Source organism: Oncorhynchus keta, chromosome 27 (assembly GCF_023373465.1).
Source record: "Oncorhynchus keta strain PuntledgeMale-10-30-2019 chromosome 27, Oket_V2, whole genome shotgun sequence".
Taxonomy (NCBI): Eukaryota; Metazoa; Chordata; class Actinopteri; order Salmoniformes; family Salmonidae; genus Oncorhynchus; species Oncorhynchus keta.
In genome coordinates, this window is record NC_068447.1 from 31,628,706 (window position 1) to 31,648,623 (window position 19,918).

Genomic DNA, 19,918 nt, shown 5'->3' on the forward strand with positions numbered 1-19,918 from the left:
GCATAGCAGTGTGAACAGACAACACAGAGTTACACGTGGAGTAAACAATTAACAAGTCAATAACACAGTAGAAAAAAAGGGGAGTCTATATACATTGTGTGCAAAAGGCATGAGGAGGTAGGCGAATAATTACAATTTTGCAGATCAACACTGGAGTGATAAATGAATCAGATGGTCATGTACAGGTAGAGATATTGGTGTGCAAAAGAGCAGAAAAGTAAATAAATAAAAACAGTATGGGGATGAGGTAGGTGAAAATGGGTGGGCTATTTACCAATAGACTATGTACAGCTGCAGCGATCGGTTAGCTGCTCAGATAGCAGATGTTTGAAGTTGGTGAGGGAGATAAAAGTCTCCAACTTCAGCGATTTTTGCAATTCGTTCCAGTCACAGGCAGCAGAGTACTGGAACAAAAGGCGGCCAAATGAGGTGTTGGCTTTAGGGATGATCAGTGAGATACACCTGCTGGAGCGCGTGCTACGGATGGGTGTTGCCATCGTGACCAGTGAACTGAGATAAGGCGGAGCTTTACCTAGATTGGACTTGTAGATGACCTGGAGCCAGTGGGTCTGGCGACGAATATGTAGCGAGGGCCAGCCGACTAGAGCATACAAGTTGCAGTGGTGGGTGGTATAAGGTGCTTTAGTGACAAAACGGATGGCACTGTGATAAACTGCATCCAGTTTGCTGAGTAGAGTGTTGGAAGCAATTTTGTAGATGACATCACCAAAGTCGAGGATCGGTAGAATAGTCAGTTTTACTAGGGTAAGTTTGGCGGCGTGAGTGAAGGAGGCTTTGTTGCAGAATAGAAAGCCGACTCTTGATTTGATTTTCGATTGGAGATGTTTGATATGAGTCTGGAAGGAGAGTTTACGCTGCAGGATATTTTGATAGACCTGATCCCGAACACTTATGTACCAAAGAACCTTACTTAAACAGCCCGTTAGAACAGAGATGACAATGTTTCTTTCAAGAGATAATCATGTACAACTGGGGCACAGAATGCTATTTGTCTAACTGACTTTCTTAGCATTAGGTAGCAAACAGAGCCATTAATATACATTACGGTATGTATTATTATGTAGTATTATTATGTAGTATTATTGTGGTAGCAACTAACACTAAGTCCTATATTAGTTTACTAGTGAAGGCTGGTATTCATGAAGACTCTCAGATATGATCAGTTTTCCTTTAAGATCACAATGAATATGATAACATGGACAGGTGGGACCTGATCCTAGATCAGTACTTAATAAATGCCCGGGAGCCACTATGACAGTATGGAGACCTATGCTTCAAAACAGAGTGGAGTTGACTATGGCTTCAGGGAACGGTCTATCCATGACTGATCATGTCTGACCATGTTAGCGGCAACTGATCTTTGAGACAGTCTTACTTACCCCTGGGCCTTGTGGCGATCCCGGAGGAGATGCTTGAGAGGCACGCAGACTTTGACCTAAAGAGAAAAAGAGTTTAAAAACACAGCTCTTATATACTGTTCCTTTTACTTCCATAGAAATATAAATCCCAGAAGAGCCTCTGACCATATCAAATTGACAAACGTATGGGTAGACTCAATACAGAATTCTATGGCTACCTTCTCACATAACTATTCTCATTCAGCCCGCATTGTCTTCCTTCTGCCGTGACTTCTGTTCACTCCACTAAATACAAACACTTCTTCATTATTCCTACGATCCAAAGTTAATAACATTGAGTCATTTCCTCCCCACTGTCCAATAATAGAACATAACCAGGACTACGTCCCAAACGGCACTCTATTCCCTACATAGGGCTCTGGTCAAAAGTAGTACATTATAAAGGGAATAGGGTACCATTTCGGACATATCCCAGGTGGTGGAGGAAAAGGGATGTAGTTAGCTGTAAAATGTACATTTTACTTGCACAGTCATAATCTTGGCTGAATTTGCCACCCAATGACATCCCTATAAGATGCATACACAGTAATGAAAAAGTGACATATACATAGAACTACAATGATTTACAGTGCATTCGGAAATGATTCAGACCCCTTGACTTTTCCCCCCAACTTGTTATGTTACAGCCTTATTCTAAAATGGATTAAAAAAAAAAAAGTCAAGTCATCAAAGTCATCAATCTACACACAATACCCCATAATAACAAAGTGATAACGGGTTTTTAGAAATGTTTGCAAATGTGTAAAAAAAAAAAAAATTTTTTTAAAAGAAATTGAGCTCAGGTGCATCCTGTTTCCATTGATCATCCTTGAGATGTTTCTCTACCTTGATTGGAGTCCACCTGTGGTAAATTCAATTGATTGAACATGATTTGGAAGGGACACCTGTCTTTATAAGGTCCCACAGTTGACACTGCATGTCAGAGCAAAAACCAAGCCATGAGATCGAAGGAATTGTCCGTTCCGAGACAGGATTGTGTAGAGGCACAGATCTGGGGAAGGGTACCAAAACATGCAGCATTGAAGGTTCGCAAGAACACAGTGGCCTCAATCACTCTTAAATTGAAGAAGTTTGGTAACCACCAAGACCTCTTCCTAGAGCTGGCCGCCCAGCCAAACTGAGCAATCGGGGGAGAACGGCCTTGGTCAGGGAGGTGACCAAGAACCCGATGGTTGCTAGGTAGAGATGGGAGAAACTTACAGAAGGACAACCATCTCTGCAGCAATCCACCAATCAGGCCTTTAAGGTAGAGTGGAGAGATGGAAGCCACCCCTCAAAAAAAGGCACATGAAGGCCTGCTTGGAGTTTGGCAAAAGGCACCTAAAGACTCTCAGACCATGACAAAGCCAGATTCTCTGGTCTGATGAAACCAAGATTGAACTCTTTGGCGTGAATGCCAAGTGTCACGTCTGGAGGAGAGATCCTTGATGAAAACCTGCTCCAGAGTCCTCAGGACCTCATACTGGGGCCAAGGTTCACCTTCCAACAGGACAATAACCCTAAAAACACAGCCAAGACAACGCAGGAGAAGCTTCAGAACAAGTCTCTGAATGTCCTTGAGTGGCCAAGCCAGAGCCTGGACTTGAACCCGATCGAACATCTCTGGAGACCTGAAAAAAGCTGTGCAGCGACACTCCCCATCCAAGCTGACAGACCTTGACAAGGTCTAGTGAGAAGAACGGAAAAAAACTCCCCAAATATAGGTGTGCCAAACTTGTAGCGTCAAACCCAAGAATACGCAAGGCTGTTATCGCTGCCAAAGGTGCTTGAAAAAAGACTGGGTAAAGGGTCAGAAAACGTATGTAAATGTGATGGTTTTTAACATTTTTAATACAGTCACAAAAAATTAAAAACCTGTATTTGGTTTTGCCATTATGGGGTCTTGTGTGTAGTTTGATGAGGAACATTTTTAGAACAAAGCTGTAAAGTAACAAATTGTGAAAAAGGTCAAGGGGTCTGAATACTTTTACGAATGCACTGGATCACTACAGAGATCTACAGATCTGCCAAAATAAAGGAAACACTTAATGAGGGATAAAAAGTACAGTCAAAAGTTTGGACACACCTACTCATTCAAGGGTTTTTCTTTAGTTTTACTATGTTCTACATTGTAGAATAATACTGAGGATATCAAAACTATGAAATAACAAATATGGAATCATTCAGTAACCAAAAAAGTGTTAATGAAATCAAAATATATTTTATATGAGATTACTCAAAGTAGCCACCCTTTGCCTTGACAGCTTTGCATACTCTTGGCATTCTCTCAACCAGCTTCATGAGGTAGTCAACTGGAAGCATTTCAATCAATTAATTTCGTTCCTTCTTAATGCGTTTGAGCCAATCAGTTGTGTTGTGACAAGGTAGGGGTGGTATACAGAAGACAGCCCTATTAAGTAAAAGACCAAGTCCATATTATGGCAAGAACAGCTCAAATAAGCAAAGAGAAACAACAGTCCATTATTAGTTTAAGACATAAAAGTCACACAATGTGGAACATTTCAAAAACTTTGGAAGTTTCTTCAAGTCGCAAAAACCATCAAGCGCTATGATGAAACTGGCTCTTATGAGGACCACCACAGGAAAGGAATACCCAAAGTTACCTCTGCTGCAGAGGTAAGTTCATTAGAGTTACCAGCCTCAGAAATTGCAGCACAAATAAATGCTTCACAGAGTTCAAGTAACATACACATCTCAACATCAACTGTTCAGAGGAGACTGCTGAATCAGGCCTTCATGGTCGAATTGCTGCAAAGAAACCACTACTAAAAGGACACCAATAAGAAGAAGAGACTTGTTTGGTCCAAGAAACACAAGCAATGCACATAGGACCGGTGGAAATCTGTCCTCTGGTCTGATGAGTCCAAAATTGAGGTTTTGGTTCCAATCGCCATGCCTTTGTGAGACGCAGAGTAGGTGAATGGATGATCTCTGCTTGTGTGGTTCCCACCGTGAAGCCTGGAGGTGGTGGTGCGATGGTGTTTTTCTGTTGACAATGTCTATGATTTATTTAGAATTCAAGGCACACATAACCAGCATGGCTACCACAGCATTCTGCAGCAATACGTCATCCCATCTGGTTAGTGGTGATAGTGGTACTATCATGTGTATTTCAACAGGACAATGACCCAAAACACACCTCCAGGCTGTGTAAGGGCTATTTGACCAAGCAGAGTGATGGAGTGCTGCATCAGATGACCTGGCCTCCACAATCACCCAACCTCAACCCAATTGAGATGGTTTGAGATGAGTTGGACCACAGAGTGAAGGAAAAGCAGCCAACAAGTGCTCAGTATATGTGGGAACTCCTTCAAATCTGTTGGAAAAGATAGATGCTGATCATGGATCAGTTTAGCATTTTCCTAACCAACTGCTAAGATTGGAATTGGGGGAGGAGAAGCTGATCCTAGATCTGTATCTATAATGTCACCCCGGAGCTACAAGTAACTGCCCAAATAATGCAAACACCAACATAAAGTGTCTTAATAGGATGTTGGGCACCACGAGCCGCCAGAACAGCTTCAATGCTCATCAAACCACTTAGTGACTACTCGACTCGTGCCCTGTGGATGGAGGGATTGTCATCCACTCCAATCAGGATAGAATTGATTCACCATACTATAGGTTGAAAGTAATCACTCAAATTGGCTATGTATTTCTTGCCGTTTACTTTGCCCTCTAAAAGTGTTAAGTGAACCTAAACCATACCAGGAAAATGCATCCCACACCATAAGAGCTGCCAGAACCGAGCTGCCAGAACCCTCATTTACTCAAGTGTTTCCATTATTTTAGCAGTTACATGTTTCTCTACATTCAACTTCTATGAACCACTAGAATTGTCCTATTGTAGACTAGATAGTAAGCACACAGTGGAACATCACTCAGACAATCTGTGACAGTGTTGTCTTTTAGACACAGTCACAGTCTGATTCAAATGTCTGATGCAACGCTGGGTGAACTGCACCGGTAGCCATAGTGATGGCGAAATGTTTGTTTTCTCACTCACTCACTCACTCACTCACTCACTCACTCACTCACTCACTCACTCACTCACTCACTCACTCACTCACTCACTCACTCACTCACCCCCCTTCTCTGTGACTCTCTCTCTCATTCTTTCTCTGTTGGCTCAGACTGGCCTTTTGGAAATGGCTAGAGTAGCCTGGGGTGCAGGAGCCTTGCTGTAGCATCCATCTGCTCAGACTAGCAGACTAAGTGTGGACAGGAGGACACAGTAGTGCTGGATGATGAACTAGTACCATGACACTACCATGGCACCAACAACCTACTCTATGGCATCCATTTTGTTTGAAGTGCTTTTAAGTGGCACTGCAGACTCTACTTTTCAAATCATTAAGTGGATTTATCAGTGATAAACAGATGTTGACAGCTGAGAAATCAGGGAATTGTGAATAATGCAAGTATGGGCCATTGGAATAAATTATTTAATAATCTAAGAGGACACAGCTAGATGTTTTTTCCCCGTTTTGCTTATCATTATCCAAGTTGTACACGATGGCGGTCAAGCAAACAGTGCGGGTTCTGTAGCTACTTCCCTGATTACTGGGAGTGCATGGACTGTGTGAGAATGCATAAGTCACACCCCACAAGACATGCCACCACAGCACTACATAGAGCCATGACAACATGGAACTACATTCCACATCAGGTAACTGATGCAAGCAGTAGAATCAGATTTATAAAGTAGATAAAAATACACCTTATGGAAGAGCGGGGACTGTGAAGTAACAAACATAGACACATGCATACACACACACACATACGCACTATACACACACATGGATTTTGCGTTGTTGATATGTGGTAGTGGAGTATGGGCCTGAGGGCACACACTTAGTTTGTTGTGAATTCTGAAATGAATGTATCGTAATGTTTTTAAAATTGTATAACGGCCTTCATTTTGCGAGACTCCAGGAAGAGTAGTTGCTGCCATGGCAGCAGCTAACGGGGATCTATAATAAACACAAATACTGAACTCGGTTTAATGCCCATCACACATTTCTCATGGAAACATCTAAAACGGTATGAATCGATAAGTGTCTTACTTTCCCTATTTCAAAATGACTGGCTGAAGGGGTAGGAATGCAATGTGGAATGTTTGATCCTCCTTGCTTGTCGGATGCAGCCATGGGACGACCAAGACATAAATGACACATCTCAGCTTGTAAATGAGCTGTTGTTTCTATCAGCCTTCCAGAGAAACATACAGATGAAAACACAAACATACAAACACACTTATACACAAGCACGCACGCGCACACAGATACGCACACGTACACATGGCCAAGAATGCACAAAACAAACAAATACACATGAGCGCACATACTATACACACCGACACATACACCCCTCTGTCTAATCAGAGAACAGTCAGCACTGTTCAAACCACCAAATCAAAATAATGACAGAGATTCATGATATTGTACATCCTTAACAGCAGCCATCACAAAATCATTTAGGCGACATGTTCAGAGAAGGCTTTTCGAGGACACTTCAACCGCTGATTCAACTGTCATTAAACAGACTTTGCAAAGAAGCAGCCACCCCAACTGAACCTCAATCAACTCCATTCTCCGTGTAGGAAGATAAGCTGGCTAGCGACAACATTAGGATGGAAATCATTGGCTATGTAGAGTCCACTCAGAGTCAAGATATACCCTCTGTCAACGACAATGGACTGAGTGTCTGTGTGCCAAGTGTTTACTAGGATTTTATAAATCAATTCCGTGACAGACAACTGCTTGGAGTTCCAATAAGTGACACTTGTAAGTTATTATTTTCTTTCTTTTTATGTTCAAATAAAATGAAATGAAATAAATAAATCGCTTTATCTTTCTAAAGCTCAGTATGGGAGATAAATAATGCAATTCATCTAACCTTTCTTTTACCAGGAAATCTCTCGATGTTTCAACCTCTTTCCTGGGAAAGACCTGAAATAATAGAACTAATAGAACAAGAGATCTAATAACTGTGCCTTCAATATAGGTTGCAACTGTACCCTAATACAATAGTGTCATATCATTAGCCTTTGATGCTATGAGTGCCATACATAGACAGTAACATATCAGTGCTTTCACATATGATAGGAAAATATGTCTCCGGTTCTGCTGCATACACAGCCTACCAAAAAGGCTCGAGTCTGATGAGTTCGGATCGCAACTCAACTCTTTTCCGGAGCAGAAGCTAGCGTGAGATACCGATGTCAGGCTTGTTCAAAATCAAGGGGCCATATCGGGCCCTGGCCAAAGTCTCTTCTGGGTACTCTACTTCTTTGTCGGAGCATTCTAATCCTGTAGAGAGCAGGTGGTGCCAATGAGATAACGCTACGGTGGTTGGGAGTCCCATTATGCATATTGCTTCTGATGGATGGTAGTCAGAACTTTGAAGTCCTTCTCCAGGGGTGACTAACTGCAGCAGTGTGTGTGCCTGAAAAGTATGTTGGTCTGCGAGCAGCCTTTCTGTCATTCCATGCTTTCCCTGTTATGATAAACAAAACCTGTTATGGTGAGGAAACAAACACAGGCAGTGACGTTTGAAGTGATTTCAAAGTCCAATTCAAACTAGAATTGTCAGCCATTTTCAAAGGGAATCTCTTCACTACTTAGGAGTTCAGAATGTGTCAGTCGTTTGGGGGAAAAAAACAATGTTTTTTTTGTGTTTTTTTTAGAAGACGAAAGCCATTTTGAGAAATAAAAGAACATTGTGACTGATGCTGCTGATACATGTCAGCTATATGATTAAGACAACATAGAAAAGCAGAAAAAGCTGGATGTTGGCTATCGGATGCTTCAGTTCAAATAAAAATGTTAATAAGGATAATGTCCAGAAAAGCAGGAATTCCTGATGAATCAGGAAGAGTCCCATCCATGACTGATACAGATGGAGATATCCCCCCGTGATGATATGTACCTGGTGAGGGTGAGGGAGGTTTCCTCTGCTGTCCTGCCCTGCTCCTCCTCGGAGACACGGGTGTGCTGGACGAGGCCTTCTGCACTGAGCTGGAAGACAGACGGAACCTGACCATGTCCCTCTCATCGACCACCTCCGAGAGAGGACCAGAGAGAAAGACAGAAAGCGAGAGAGGCAGAGCGAGAGAAAGACAGAAAGGGAGATAGAAAGAGAAGTCAGTGTGGGACTGCCAAATGATCAGCTGATCCATCATCTCATCTAATTAATTGGTTAATATCACACATTATGAGAAATATGTTACCTGGGCAGGACTTTGGCTGTTAGAGGAAGAGGTATAGGCCATGATTCCATAGGGGTTGGGCGTAGAGCCGCCCTGCAGACTAAGCTTCACTTCTTCGGCCCTCAGGGTACCCCACTCCTGGAAGGGGCACCACACCCCCCAGCGCAGGCACTGCATGAAGGCTGTCCGGGAGATTGTGGAGGTCGAGGAGAGCTTTGGAACCCAAAAACACCCAAAGTCAGTAGAACCTTTAGCAGTAAAGAAATACTTCAAGCCTTATATGTAGTGTGAGGCACAACACGTTGCCAGACAGGAAGAAGTGTAGGGAGCTCCTTGTGATCTTATGTTCCCGAAAGGGACGAAGAGGATTCATAAAGTAAGTAAGCAAGCAAGCATGTGTAGTCTATATGTTATAACTGCTGCTACACAATAATTCAACGTAGAAAAATAACCGTTTGTGAATACTAGCTATCTTTATTTGTGGGAGTTTATACCATTCCTGCTAGTATTCCGATCAGGAGCAGTGGAAATGGTTTCGAAGTCAGTATACCGTCAGAGGTCCTTATCAGTCAATGCTCTTCTCGACAGTCGAAAAAGGTTCAATTTGCTCCAATGGCTTTCTCAGCAAATATTGTATCATGGTTGAAAGAGGCGAAAATTAAATGGCTGAGGAAAAACAATAGTGGTGCAGAAATTCCAATTTGAGGGAATTGTCCTTTCGCTCCAGGCAAGACTGAAGTCCAAGGTTATTATAGTTGTGATTTTCTATTAGTTTTTTATTTCTATTAGTTTGTTTATTTCTAGTTTAGTTTCAGTTAGTTCATTCTTGATTTACTACTTTTGTTTTAGTTTGAGTTCAATAACTTATTATATTATTTAGTTTCAGTTTTAGTGTTAGGGAAAGAAAGTAGGTAGGCTAGGAGCCATTTATGTGTTGTAGGCCTATAGCTTGTGTTTTGGAGGATATCAAATTTTCCCACTGGGGGGGCCGTAATACACAAGGTGATGAGTCAGGTCATAGGTTCGGTTATGTTTAAATTATAAATCAATCTTAATGAGACTTGACTATGTTGCCCAGTTGTAAGTTACGACGAGTAAGACCTTCTCTTGTTGGTTGAGCAATACAGATGCTGTGCCTCGTTGAGGCAGGCTGATATGCCCATAAACTAATGGTTATTTCGATGTCTCTTTCAGAATCTCCTGAACTTTCTGGGTTTCTGTATCCATTTGCAAAGCAATCACCCCGTTTACTCTAGAAGTGCCAGGAGTATTACATTTGGGATCAAGTGTTTGGTTGAATTTTCTGAAGGCTGGCTAATAGCAGTCTTGTGGACTTGCCAGACTGGATGAATACATGAATGAGTGCTTCTTCTATTTTAATTTTTTTTAACTGATTTGAATTAGGTTGCCATGTTTCTGCTATTTTCAGGCAAATGGCTAATGTGCCTTGTCCTAACGTTACGGTTGATGTGCAGCTACTAAGAGCTGGTGGCTGTCTCACCTTGTCTTTATCCTGAAATTGTTTGTATTTCTTTGTGGCGCTGTTCAGATTAACTTTGAGGTTGGTTGGCTTTTCCCAGTTCCACACACGCTGCTGATACTACAACACATTTGCTTTTGTCCTTTCCAACATTGCTTTACTTTTTGCTGCCACCATTGTTCACACCTATGGTTCACACTCAAGCACGCCTTCTGATTTCTTTCCTATTAGAACTATCACTAACTCTACTGATAGCTATAGTGATGCACAAGCTAGCCTATTTGAAATGTCGGCATATACTGGCAGCATTTACCCGCCAGATTCAGAAGCTTGAAAATGCCATTAAAAAAAAAAGATTGAAAACCCCCTTTCATTTTGGAGTTTAGAAGGGAAAAAAACCTAGAACTGAACAATGAGTTTTTCATTTTAGTTAGTTTTGCAGTCAAATATAGTTTCAGTATTGTTTTCGTTATTTAAATGTTTTTCTAAATTATTTTATTTCAGTTTACTAAATTCTTTTCCCATTTTAGTTTTCATTTACTATAATAACCTTGCTGGAGTCCCAGAGGAATGTTACTAAAGCATGTTCAGTCTATAGGACATTGGTCTATAGGCCATAGTATGAGCAATGTGGACATGATCAGGGGTTCTGTAACTGGGGGTCGATAGAAACTAGAGGAACAAAGAGGTGTAATGGGTTCGCACTCAAAAATATGTTGCATAAAGCTTACTTCATTATTCTCTATTTTACATTTTTTACTGCTTCAGTGATAGTGTACACAGACATTTCAGATTTACAGCCTTCTTCAGTGTGTAGGTACAATTAGATGTCAATCTCCTGGGATTTCACTTGTTTACCTTGTTAACCACCTGAATCGAATTCAGGGATAGTTTTGGCGTTTCAAATGAAGAGGGTGGCTTAGCAAGTAAACTGAAAGGGAAAAAAAAACATTTGAAGGCAAACTGAGGGGGAAAGAGGACTATGTAGAAAACAATTTACACCATTTAAAGGTATACTTCAAGATTTCGGCAATTAAGCCCTTTATCTACTTCCCAAGAGTCAGATTAACTCATGGACACAATTGGTTGGTCTCTGCATCCAGTATGAAGGAAGTTAGAGGTTGTTTTACAAGCCAATGCTAACTAGCACAATTACTGGAAGTCTATGGTATCTACTAGCATGCTAGCAGTTACAATAGACTTCTAGTCCTTGCGCTAATGCTAGTTAGCAACTTCCTTCAAACTGCACCAGAGACATAAAAATGGTATCCACGAGTTCATTGGACTCTGGTGAAGTAGATAAAGGGCTTCTTTGCCAAAATCCTGAAGTATCCCTTTAATGTTCATGTTGTGATGTACAGCACTTGTAATATTCATTGATATTTGCGTCATATTAATTACTGATATTGCACAGCTCCTCAAATATCATGAGCCTTCTGTGTTTGAACGAATGCACGCACGCGCACTTCCTAGCTAGCCCCGTTCTACAGTAGGCCTTAATACAAGTGATACATCTCCCCCATCACCTGAGAACAGTCACACGTGTACTTTAGGAGCAGATTTGTTGTGCTTAAACATGATTTACAATGAGTCCCGTGGCGCCTCTACTTCACTCTGAAGACAGCCATTCATGGAAAAAAAATTAATTCCCGCGAGCAGTTTCGCAGAATCGATTAATAAGCCGGTCAGCCTCAGACCAAAGTAATCAATCACAGGTAGGGAGGACGAAAACCCTGCATGTGCCAAGGCCACGTCAGATACAGTATTCTAGAGAAATAAAATCATTCTGAATGTGTTCCGTTCAACAACAGATGAATAAAGCCCCTCAAGGTTGCATCCTGACCAATTTTGTATACAGCATAAATAAACCCTGGATTGCTGATGCTATGTATTGGCCAATGAGAGGCTTTGAAGCCACCGGTCCGCCATACAGAGCTCGCCAGCTTGTAGTCTTAAAAAATGGAAATGAGTTACATCAGATTCGTTCAGCAATTCCAATGTGGGAAATTAATTGGGAAAGAATAGGGTTTTGGGATAAACACTGAAAATAAGGTCTGAGGTTAACACAGGCTTAGTATACATTATTTTGGGCTTTCATCCAATAACACTACAAAAACTCCATTAATTTCCCCAAAGGCTTTGGTCAACAAGCCATTGAGGAGTTAGTGCCTACAAAAAGACGCTGTTACTATTGCTCTCTATTGGCACTCCCCAGAAGAAGCAGGCCTTTCATAAGAATAAATTAAATCCTACAGTATTTCAATGAAATGTTTCAAGTGGGGACAGTAACATTAGAATTACACTTAAAGGAAATTGTTTATATATCTATCTTATTTAAAAAAAATGTTTAGCACACAATATAATTAAAAATGATTCATTAGGGTGTATGTAATAGAATACATGTGGCAAAAAACAATGTAGACATTAATAAATGCATTTCTATAGGTTCCCCAAAAATGTTACAATGGTGGGGGAGTGTCAAGATGAAGGTGCAATGGCTTTTAATGGGACCCATACAGTATCGTGCAAAAAGTTGACCAAAAAGCACATAAAAGCAACTGGATGATCAAGACTCTTGGAAGAATGGTCTATAGACAGATACATCAAAAGCATAACTTTTTGGATGGCATGAGTCCCATTATGCCTGGCGAAAATGATGGTTTTGGGATGCTTTGCTGCCTCAGGACCTGGAAAACTTGCCTTAATATAATGAATAATTAATTCTGCTATCTATCAGAGAATTCTACAGAAGAATGTCAGGCCATCCGTTTGTGAGCTGAAGCGCAGCTGGGTCATACAACAAGACAATAATACAAAACACACAATCAAGTCTAAATGAAAATGGCTAAAAAACAACACATTTTAAGTTTTGGAATAGCCTAGTCAGGGTCCAGACCTAATCCTAACTGAGTTAAAGCAGTTCTGCATGCAAGGGTGGGCCAAAATTCCTCCACAGCGATGAGAGACTGATCAACAACTACAGGAAGCATTTGGTTGCAGTCAATGCAGCTACTTAGTGTAAGGGGGCAATTACTTTTTCACACAGGGGAATTGGGTGTTGCATAACTTTGTTAATTAAAAATATATATATTTGGTTATTTGTAAAATCAGATTCCCTTTATCTAATATTAGGTTTTGGTTGAAGATCTGATAACATTCAGAATCAAAAATATGCAAAAATTTAGAAAATCATAAAGGGGCAAAACATTTTTCATGTCATAAAGTGCATTTGGAAAGTACTCATACCCTTTTCCCACAATTTGTTACGTTACAGCTTAATTTCTAAAATGGATTAAATAAAAAATGTCCTTATCAATCATCACACAATACCTCAATGACCAAGCAAAAACAGGTTGAGAAATTGTTGCAAAACAAAAAGGTCCCACAGTTGACAGTGCATGTCAGAGCAAAAACCAAGCCATAAAGTCAAATTAATTGTCTGTAGAGCTCCGAGACAGGATTGTGTCGAGGCACAGATCTGGGGAAGGGTACCAAAACATTTATGCAGCATTGAAGATCCCCAAGAACACAGTGGCCTCCATCATTCTTAAATGGAATAAGTTCGGAACAACCAAGACTCTTCCTAGAACTGGCTGCTGGCCAAACTAATCAATCAGGGGAGAAGGGCCTTGGTTAGGGAGGTGACCAAGAACCAGGTGGTCACTCTGACAGAGATCCAGAGTTTCTATGTGGAACATCTCTAGAGACCTGAAAATAGCTTTGCAGCGATGCTCCCCATTTCAACCTGGCAGAGTTTGAGAGAATCTGTAGAGAAGAATGGGATAAATCCTCAAATACAGCTGTGCCAAGCTTGTAACATCATACCCAAGAAGACTTGAGGATGTAATCGCTGCCAAAGGTGCTTCAACAAAGTACTGAGTAAAGGGTCTGAATAATTATGTAAATGTGATATTTCAGTTCTTATTTTTAGTATATTTGGAAACATTTCCAAAAACCTGTTTTTGCTTTGTCATTATGGGGTATTGTGTGTAGATTGATGAGGGGGGAACTATTTAATCCGTGTTAGAATAAGGCTGTAACATAACAAAACGTGGAAATAGTGAAGGGGTCTGAATACTTTCCGAATGCACTGTATTCCCCCCGCAAGTGCAGACATTAACTGCTACTTCACTGAATTGAAACTCGAAAATGGGGGCTGTAAAAAAGATAGCCATATATATTCCCAGGAGGCACTGCCTGTTTTTCCATTTCACGAGGTCGAATTAATAAGATGTTTCATAAGAAACATTAATTCAAGCGAGTCCATTTGAAAGTGATGATTATGTAAAAATTACTTAACTAGGGAGAGATAAGTTTGTGTGGTGGAAGTAGCCAGTAAAAAAATATGAGGCAATTTATCTAATGTGTCTGTTTTCTACACCCTCTCTTTTGAGCTCTCGCTCAGAGCAGACTGTCGTGTTTAGCACATGGTCTAACACTTTGTTCTGCAATGTTTAATGAATATTCTCGGTTTGGGTTTGACCTGTGGGAAGAAATGCTGGTTGGATATCTGAGGAGCAAATGTGAGGGGAAACAAAGCACCAATTACAGGCGTCTTCTACAGTGCAGAGAATGCTCTTATCAGCCCAGTGTTCGCTTCTTATCACAAACTTCCAAAGTCTTCCAACTGTAGAAAACTGCTCAAACTTGACTAAATTACTGTTAGTGCATTTTATATCCACACGAGCTGGAGGCGAACAACCCTTTGAAACTGGGCATGTTTCTGCATAGATAGCTCTTCAGCACAGTCTTCAGAATTCAGAACTGCCACGATAGCATCAACATGAACCCAAACACTCTTATTAACTGGCACAGAGAGGGTTCTTTCAACAAGATACATTCCAAGAAATCTTTATTACACAGTTTACCGCCACCAAACACAGCCGATAGTATACAAGCAATGGAACAAAAGGAACCCATTCAGGGGACAGTTAACTCCCTAACACAATTTTCTGTGTGAGGTTTTGAAAGAACACTCTGTATAGGCATCAACGTGGTGTGATCTACACAAACTGCATAGAGCAGCCACTCAACTGGGCAGACAAAAGCATCTTGTGGAGATTCTCAATACGGCTCTTCAATCATCATCTGAGTAAACAAACAAACAAACAGGGACATTATAAATAGGTACTGTACGGCTGAAGCCGGGCGGGAAATGCAACATTTATTATGCGGCTAATCTTTGAACACGAACATACTGTATACAGACGGTCAACATCGTTCAATGGCAGAAGTAAGCTCTAACATTGTGTTCTCTCACTGAGTGAATATTGCAATCATCTAGTAGAGGGAGCTCAACACTATTCCAAGGGGCGGATGTAGGCGGTTTAATTGTGATGGCTTGAGGGGGGACATTTGGCCATTGGTCTTAGTAAGCTCAAGCCCCCCTCCTTGGATCAACACAGTGCAAATGAGTAGGTGACACCTCCAAGATCAGGGGCACTGGCTCATTCTGTAATCTTACTCAGTGAGTCATGTTCAGCTACAATACAATGAACGAACGAACGACCTGTCGTGACAACAGAGTGATGTTGTCTCCATGCCATCAGATTCCAGGCTGAATGTTGGTCTATGCCCTCAACTACCATATTCAGATGAACTAATAAAAAAAAGCTTGCCTTTAGCTATGCAAATGTGTAAATGTTATGCGACAGTCATTGGTTTGAAAAACAATCCTTTCAGAAACTAACTAGGGTCAACAAATCCCTTCAGATATTTTGAAAATATATAGTCAAGAAATTGGGTGTATATTTAAAAAAAAAAAAAGTGTCATTAAATTGCATTTTTGGAAGTAAACACGCATATGGTAATGCAACAACAGTGGAGATGAGAGAGAAAAAGAGAAAGGGTTGCCTGAGGCAAAGACGAGCGAGAGAGAAACTTTTTCAGAAAGTTATACAGAAAACAATAACAGCAAGCGATGTCACTGCACACATAGGCCTCATTGCTGAAACTGGAGAAGAATCCAGCAAGCGATGTCACTGCACACATAGGCCTCATTGCTGAAACTGGCAAATCATTTTTCTGGGAGAAGAATCCATCAAGCGTGTTAAGTAGAGTAAAATGCAATGTTTTGGCATCCGCAGACAAAACAAGTATTTCATTGTCAAATGTGAAATTGGGGGAAAATATAGATCTCATGTCTGTAACCTGGGGCCACAAAATCTTCAAACTTTGAAAGAGAGACCACCTAAATTACAGACAGTGACCAATTCAGGACCTCTAATACAAAGATTAATTTATTAACTTTGCCTGAGTTAAGCACATGCTGACTAGACCGGCCACGTGGGTGAGTTCACCATCACGCTCATGTTGATTTTGTACATCCACTCCAGAAGTGATTGAGATGCGCAGGTTGAAATATCAAAAGAACCTCTAACCAACTATATTCATTTGGGGACAAGTCAAAAACACATGAAACATCATCATGATGCCTTGCTGTTGCTAGCTCATTTGTCCTGGGATATAAACATTGGGTTGTTATTTTACCTGAAATGCACTTCAATTGTTGAATAACATGTACAGTATGTGTAAATGTATTTTGCAACGCTCAAACACTCAACACGAGCGGTGTCGTCAGCATGTTAAGTAGTCGAATCTATGGAAAGATAAAAACAATTATGCATTAATGTATGCAGCCTTTGAGATTCCCAAAAAGTAGCCCGACTTTCAACGACTCGGGCTTTTTCGCAAGCAGTGGGAGATTGGGAATTATTCCTAAATTAGAGGAAAGAGCATTGATGGGAGACTGAGTCTGATAGTTATTACTATTAGTGCAGTCTGCTGGGCGGTTGGAGTCATTATTTCAGCCAAAACCCTGTGACAGGAAGAGGCCCAGAGCTTTCCACTACTTATTCTCCACAATGAGCAGCCCAGCAGAAAGTGAAGAAACATGCACCGAGATCATTAACTTAACATTTTCATCCATCTGCTAGAAGACTCAGTCACGAGGATTCTGTGTTCTTTTCAACTCAGCCCCACCAAGACCAAATAATGCTTAGAAGAGCTGAGTTGGGTGTCAGATTCAGCCTTCGCTGATTGCAGAATCCTCAAGGAGAGTTCATGAGAGCTGGGACTTTTGCTGAAAGCAATTTATTGTGGAATAGACAGTCATTGTTATTTTCTGGGGATTCCAGTGCAGGCCTGTGGAGTGAACATGCATGTAGTCTATTCATCTGTCTACCTTGTGAAGTGAACATAAGTGCAAAGAATACAAACATCCAAAAGCAACACAGGAATTTAATAACGGTGGGTGAAGGCTTTGCCATAGCATAAAGAAGGGGATCACCTCTTCTGCGCCAAAGCAAATATTAGTATATCAACCATGTCCCTTCAAAGCAGTCAGTGGGCACCATAGCATATGATTGAATAAGATGTCGTTCGGAGGGTTGAATTGTCGAGTATGTGAGAAAAAGTAATTATAACTACCTCTGGCCATTTCTGCCCTTCAAATCAAACTGAAAAACCAGTAAATGATTATGTAAAGGGTACAAAAAAACATTCTGTAATTGTATAAGGGTACACGTGTACTGTAGCAAAGTACTGGAGCGTATCCATTCCATTAACTGTACTGTTCCATCAACTACTGTAAACCCAAGCCCTTGTTTTTATTTGTTGGCTTTATGTAGGCTATTTTTACATAGTTGGTAATGGCAAAATCAGTTACTTTTTTAGGTTTGAATCATTTTCATTTAGGTTTGGATATAATGTTTATTAACTACATGACAATGGCTAAGATATGAAGACGTTATTATAAATGAAATTCAATTATTTCACAGAAATTTGCATATGAAAACCATAACTGGTAAGCAGAATGGTAGAATTTGTAAGATAAATTGGCATTCCACCTGAGAAAGGTTGCCGACTACTAGTGTAGCCTATTAACGGGAACTTCAGGAGCCGAAGCTAAGTAGTAACATTAACATGATGCCTTCTAATTGCAGTCGCTGTACTCACCTTACGGCGAGGATAGCTGTGCTACAAGCCCAGCTTCAGATGCAATCGTTAGGCAAGGGTAATTTCAGTGTAGGAAAGGATGAAACAGCATCTGTGCCACCAGTAAGTACAGATAGTAGTATAAATCTCCTGGCACAGTCCCCGCAGCCGGACAACTTTCTCACGGTTTCTGAAGGAAATGCTGTAGGAAAGCTCAACCGGTGTCGCTCATTCAGCCGACAGAAACTTTCAACCGGTTTTCCCCATTAAGCAGCGGGTCGGAGTCAGAGACCGAGTCTTCTCTGGTCTCTACACCTCCAGTTACGGGGTCTGAGACGCCGAAGCTTCCCACCATTAGCTCTGACAAATTGAAAACTCTAGTCATTGGCGACTCCATTACCCGCAGTATTAAGACTTAAAACGAATCATCCAGCGATCATACACTGTTTACCAGGGGGCAGGGCTACCGACGTTAAGGCTAATCTGAAGATGGTGCTGGCTAAAGCTAAAACTGGCGAGTGTAGAGAGTATAGAGATATTGTTATCCACGTCGGCACCAACGATGTTAGGATGAAACAGTCAGAGATCACCAAGCGCAACATAGCTTCTGCGTGCATATCAGCTAGAAAGATGTGTCGGCATCGAGTAATTGTCTCTGGCCCCCTCCCAGTTAGGGGGAGTGATGAGCTCTACAGCAGAGTCTCACAACTCAATCGCTGGTTGAAAACTGTTTTCTGCCCCTCCCAAAAGATAGAATTTGTAGATAATTGGCCCTCTTTCTGGGACTCACCCACAAACAGGACCAAGCCTGACCTGATGAGGAATGACGGACTCCATCCTAGCTGGAGGGGTGCTCTCATCTTATCTACCAATATAGACAGGGCTCTAACTCCTCTTGCTCCACAATGAAATAGGGTGCAGGCCAGGCAGCAGGCTGTTAGCCAGCCTGCCAGCATAGTGGAGTCTGCCACTAGCACAGTCAGTGTAGTCAGCTCAGCTATCACCATTGAGACCGTGTCTGTGCCTCGACCTAGGTTGGGCAAAACTAAACATGGCGGTGTTCGCCTTAGCAATCTCACTAGGATAAAGACCACCTCCATTCCTGTCATTACTGAAAGAGATCATGATACCTGATATCTCAAAATAGGGCTACTTAATGTTAGATCCCTTACTTCAAAGGCAATTATAGTCAATGAACTAATCACTGATCATAATCTTGATGTGATTGGCCTGACTGAAACATGGCTTAAGCCTGATGAATTTACTGTTTTAAATAAGGCCTCACCTCCTGGCTACACTAGTGACCATATCCCCCGTGCATCCCGCAAAGGCGGAGGTGTTGCTAACATTTCCGATAGCAAATTTCAATTTACAAAAAAAAAAATGACGTTTTCGTCTTTTGAGCTTCTAGTCATGAAATCTATGCAGCCTACTCAATCACTTTTTATAGCTACTGTTTACAGGCCTCCTGGGCCATATACAGCGTTTCTCACTGAGTTCCCTGAATTCTTATCAGACCTTGTAGTCATAGCAGATAATATTCTAATCTTTGGTGACTTTAATATTCACATGGAAAAGTCCACAGACCCACTCCAAAAGGCTTTCGGAGCCATCATCGACTCAGTGGGTTTTGTCCAACATGTCTCTGGACCCACTCACTGTCACAGTCATACGCTGGACCTAGTTTTGTCCCATGGAATAAATGTTGTGGATCTTAATGTTTTTCCTCATAATCCTGGACTATCGGACCACGATTTTATTACGTTTGCAATTGCAAAAAATTATCTGCTCAGACCCCAACCAAGGGCCATCAAAAGTCGTGCTATAAATTCACAGACAACACAAAGATTCCTT

General features: G+C 41.3%; 1 protein-coding gene across 4 annotated transcripts in view; it reads right to left on the reverse strand.

Moving 5' to 3' along the window:
• Positions 1-19,918, reverse strand: part of LOC118359804 (nephrocystin-4) — a 200,638-nt gene that overhangs the window by 81,737 nt on the left and 98,983 nt on the right. For all 4 annotated transcript variants that reach the window (XM_052482158.1, XM_052482160.1, XM_052482159.1 and 1 more), the window contains exons 9-11: positions 8,671-8,862; positions 8,370-8,502; positions 1,401-1,456 (exon numbers count right to left, since the gene is read on the reverse strand). In XM_052482158.1, the coding sequence (XP_052338118.1) occupies positions 1,401-1,456; positions 8,370-8,502; positions 8,671-8,862 (381 nt within the window). The remainder of the gene's footprint in view (positions 1-1,400; positions 1,457-8,369; positions 8,503-8,670; positions 8,863-19,918) is intronic.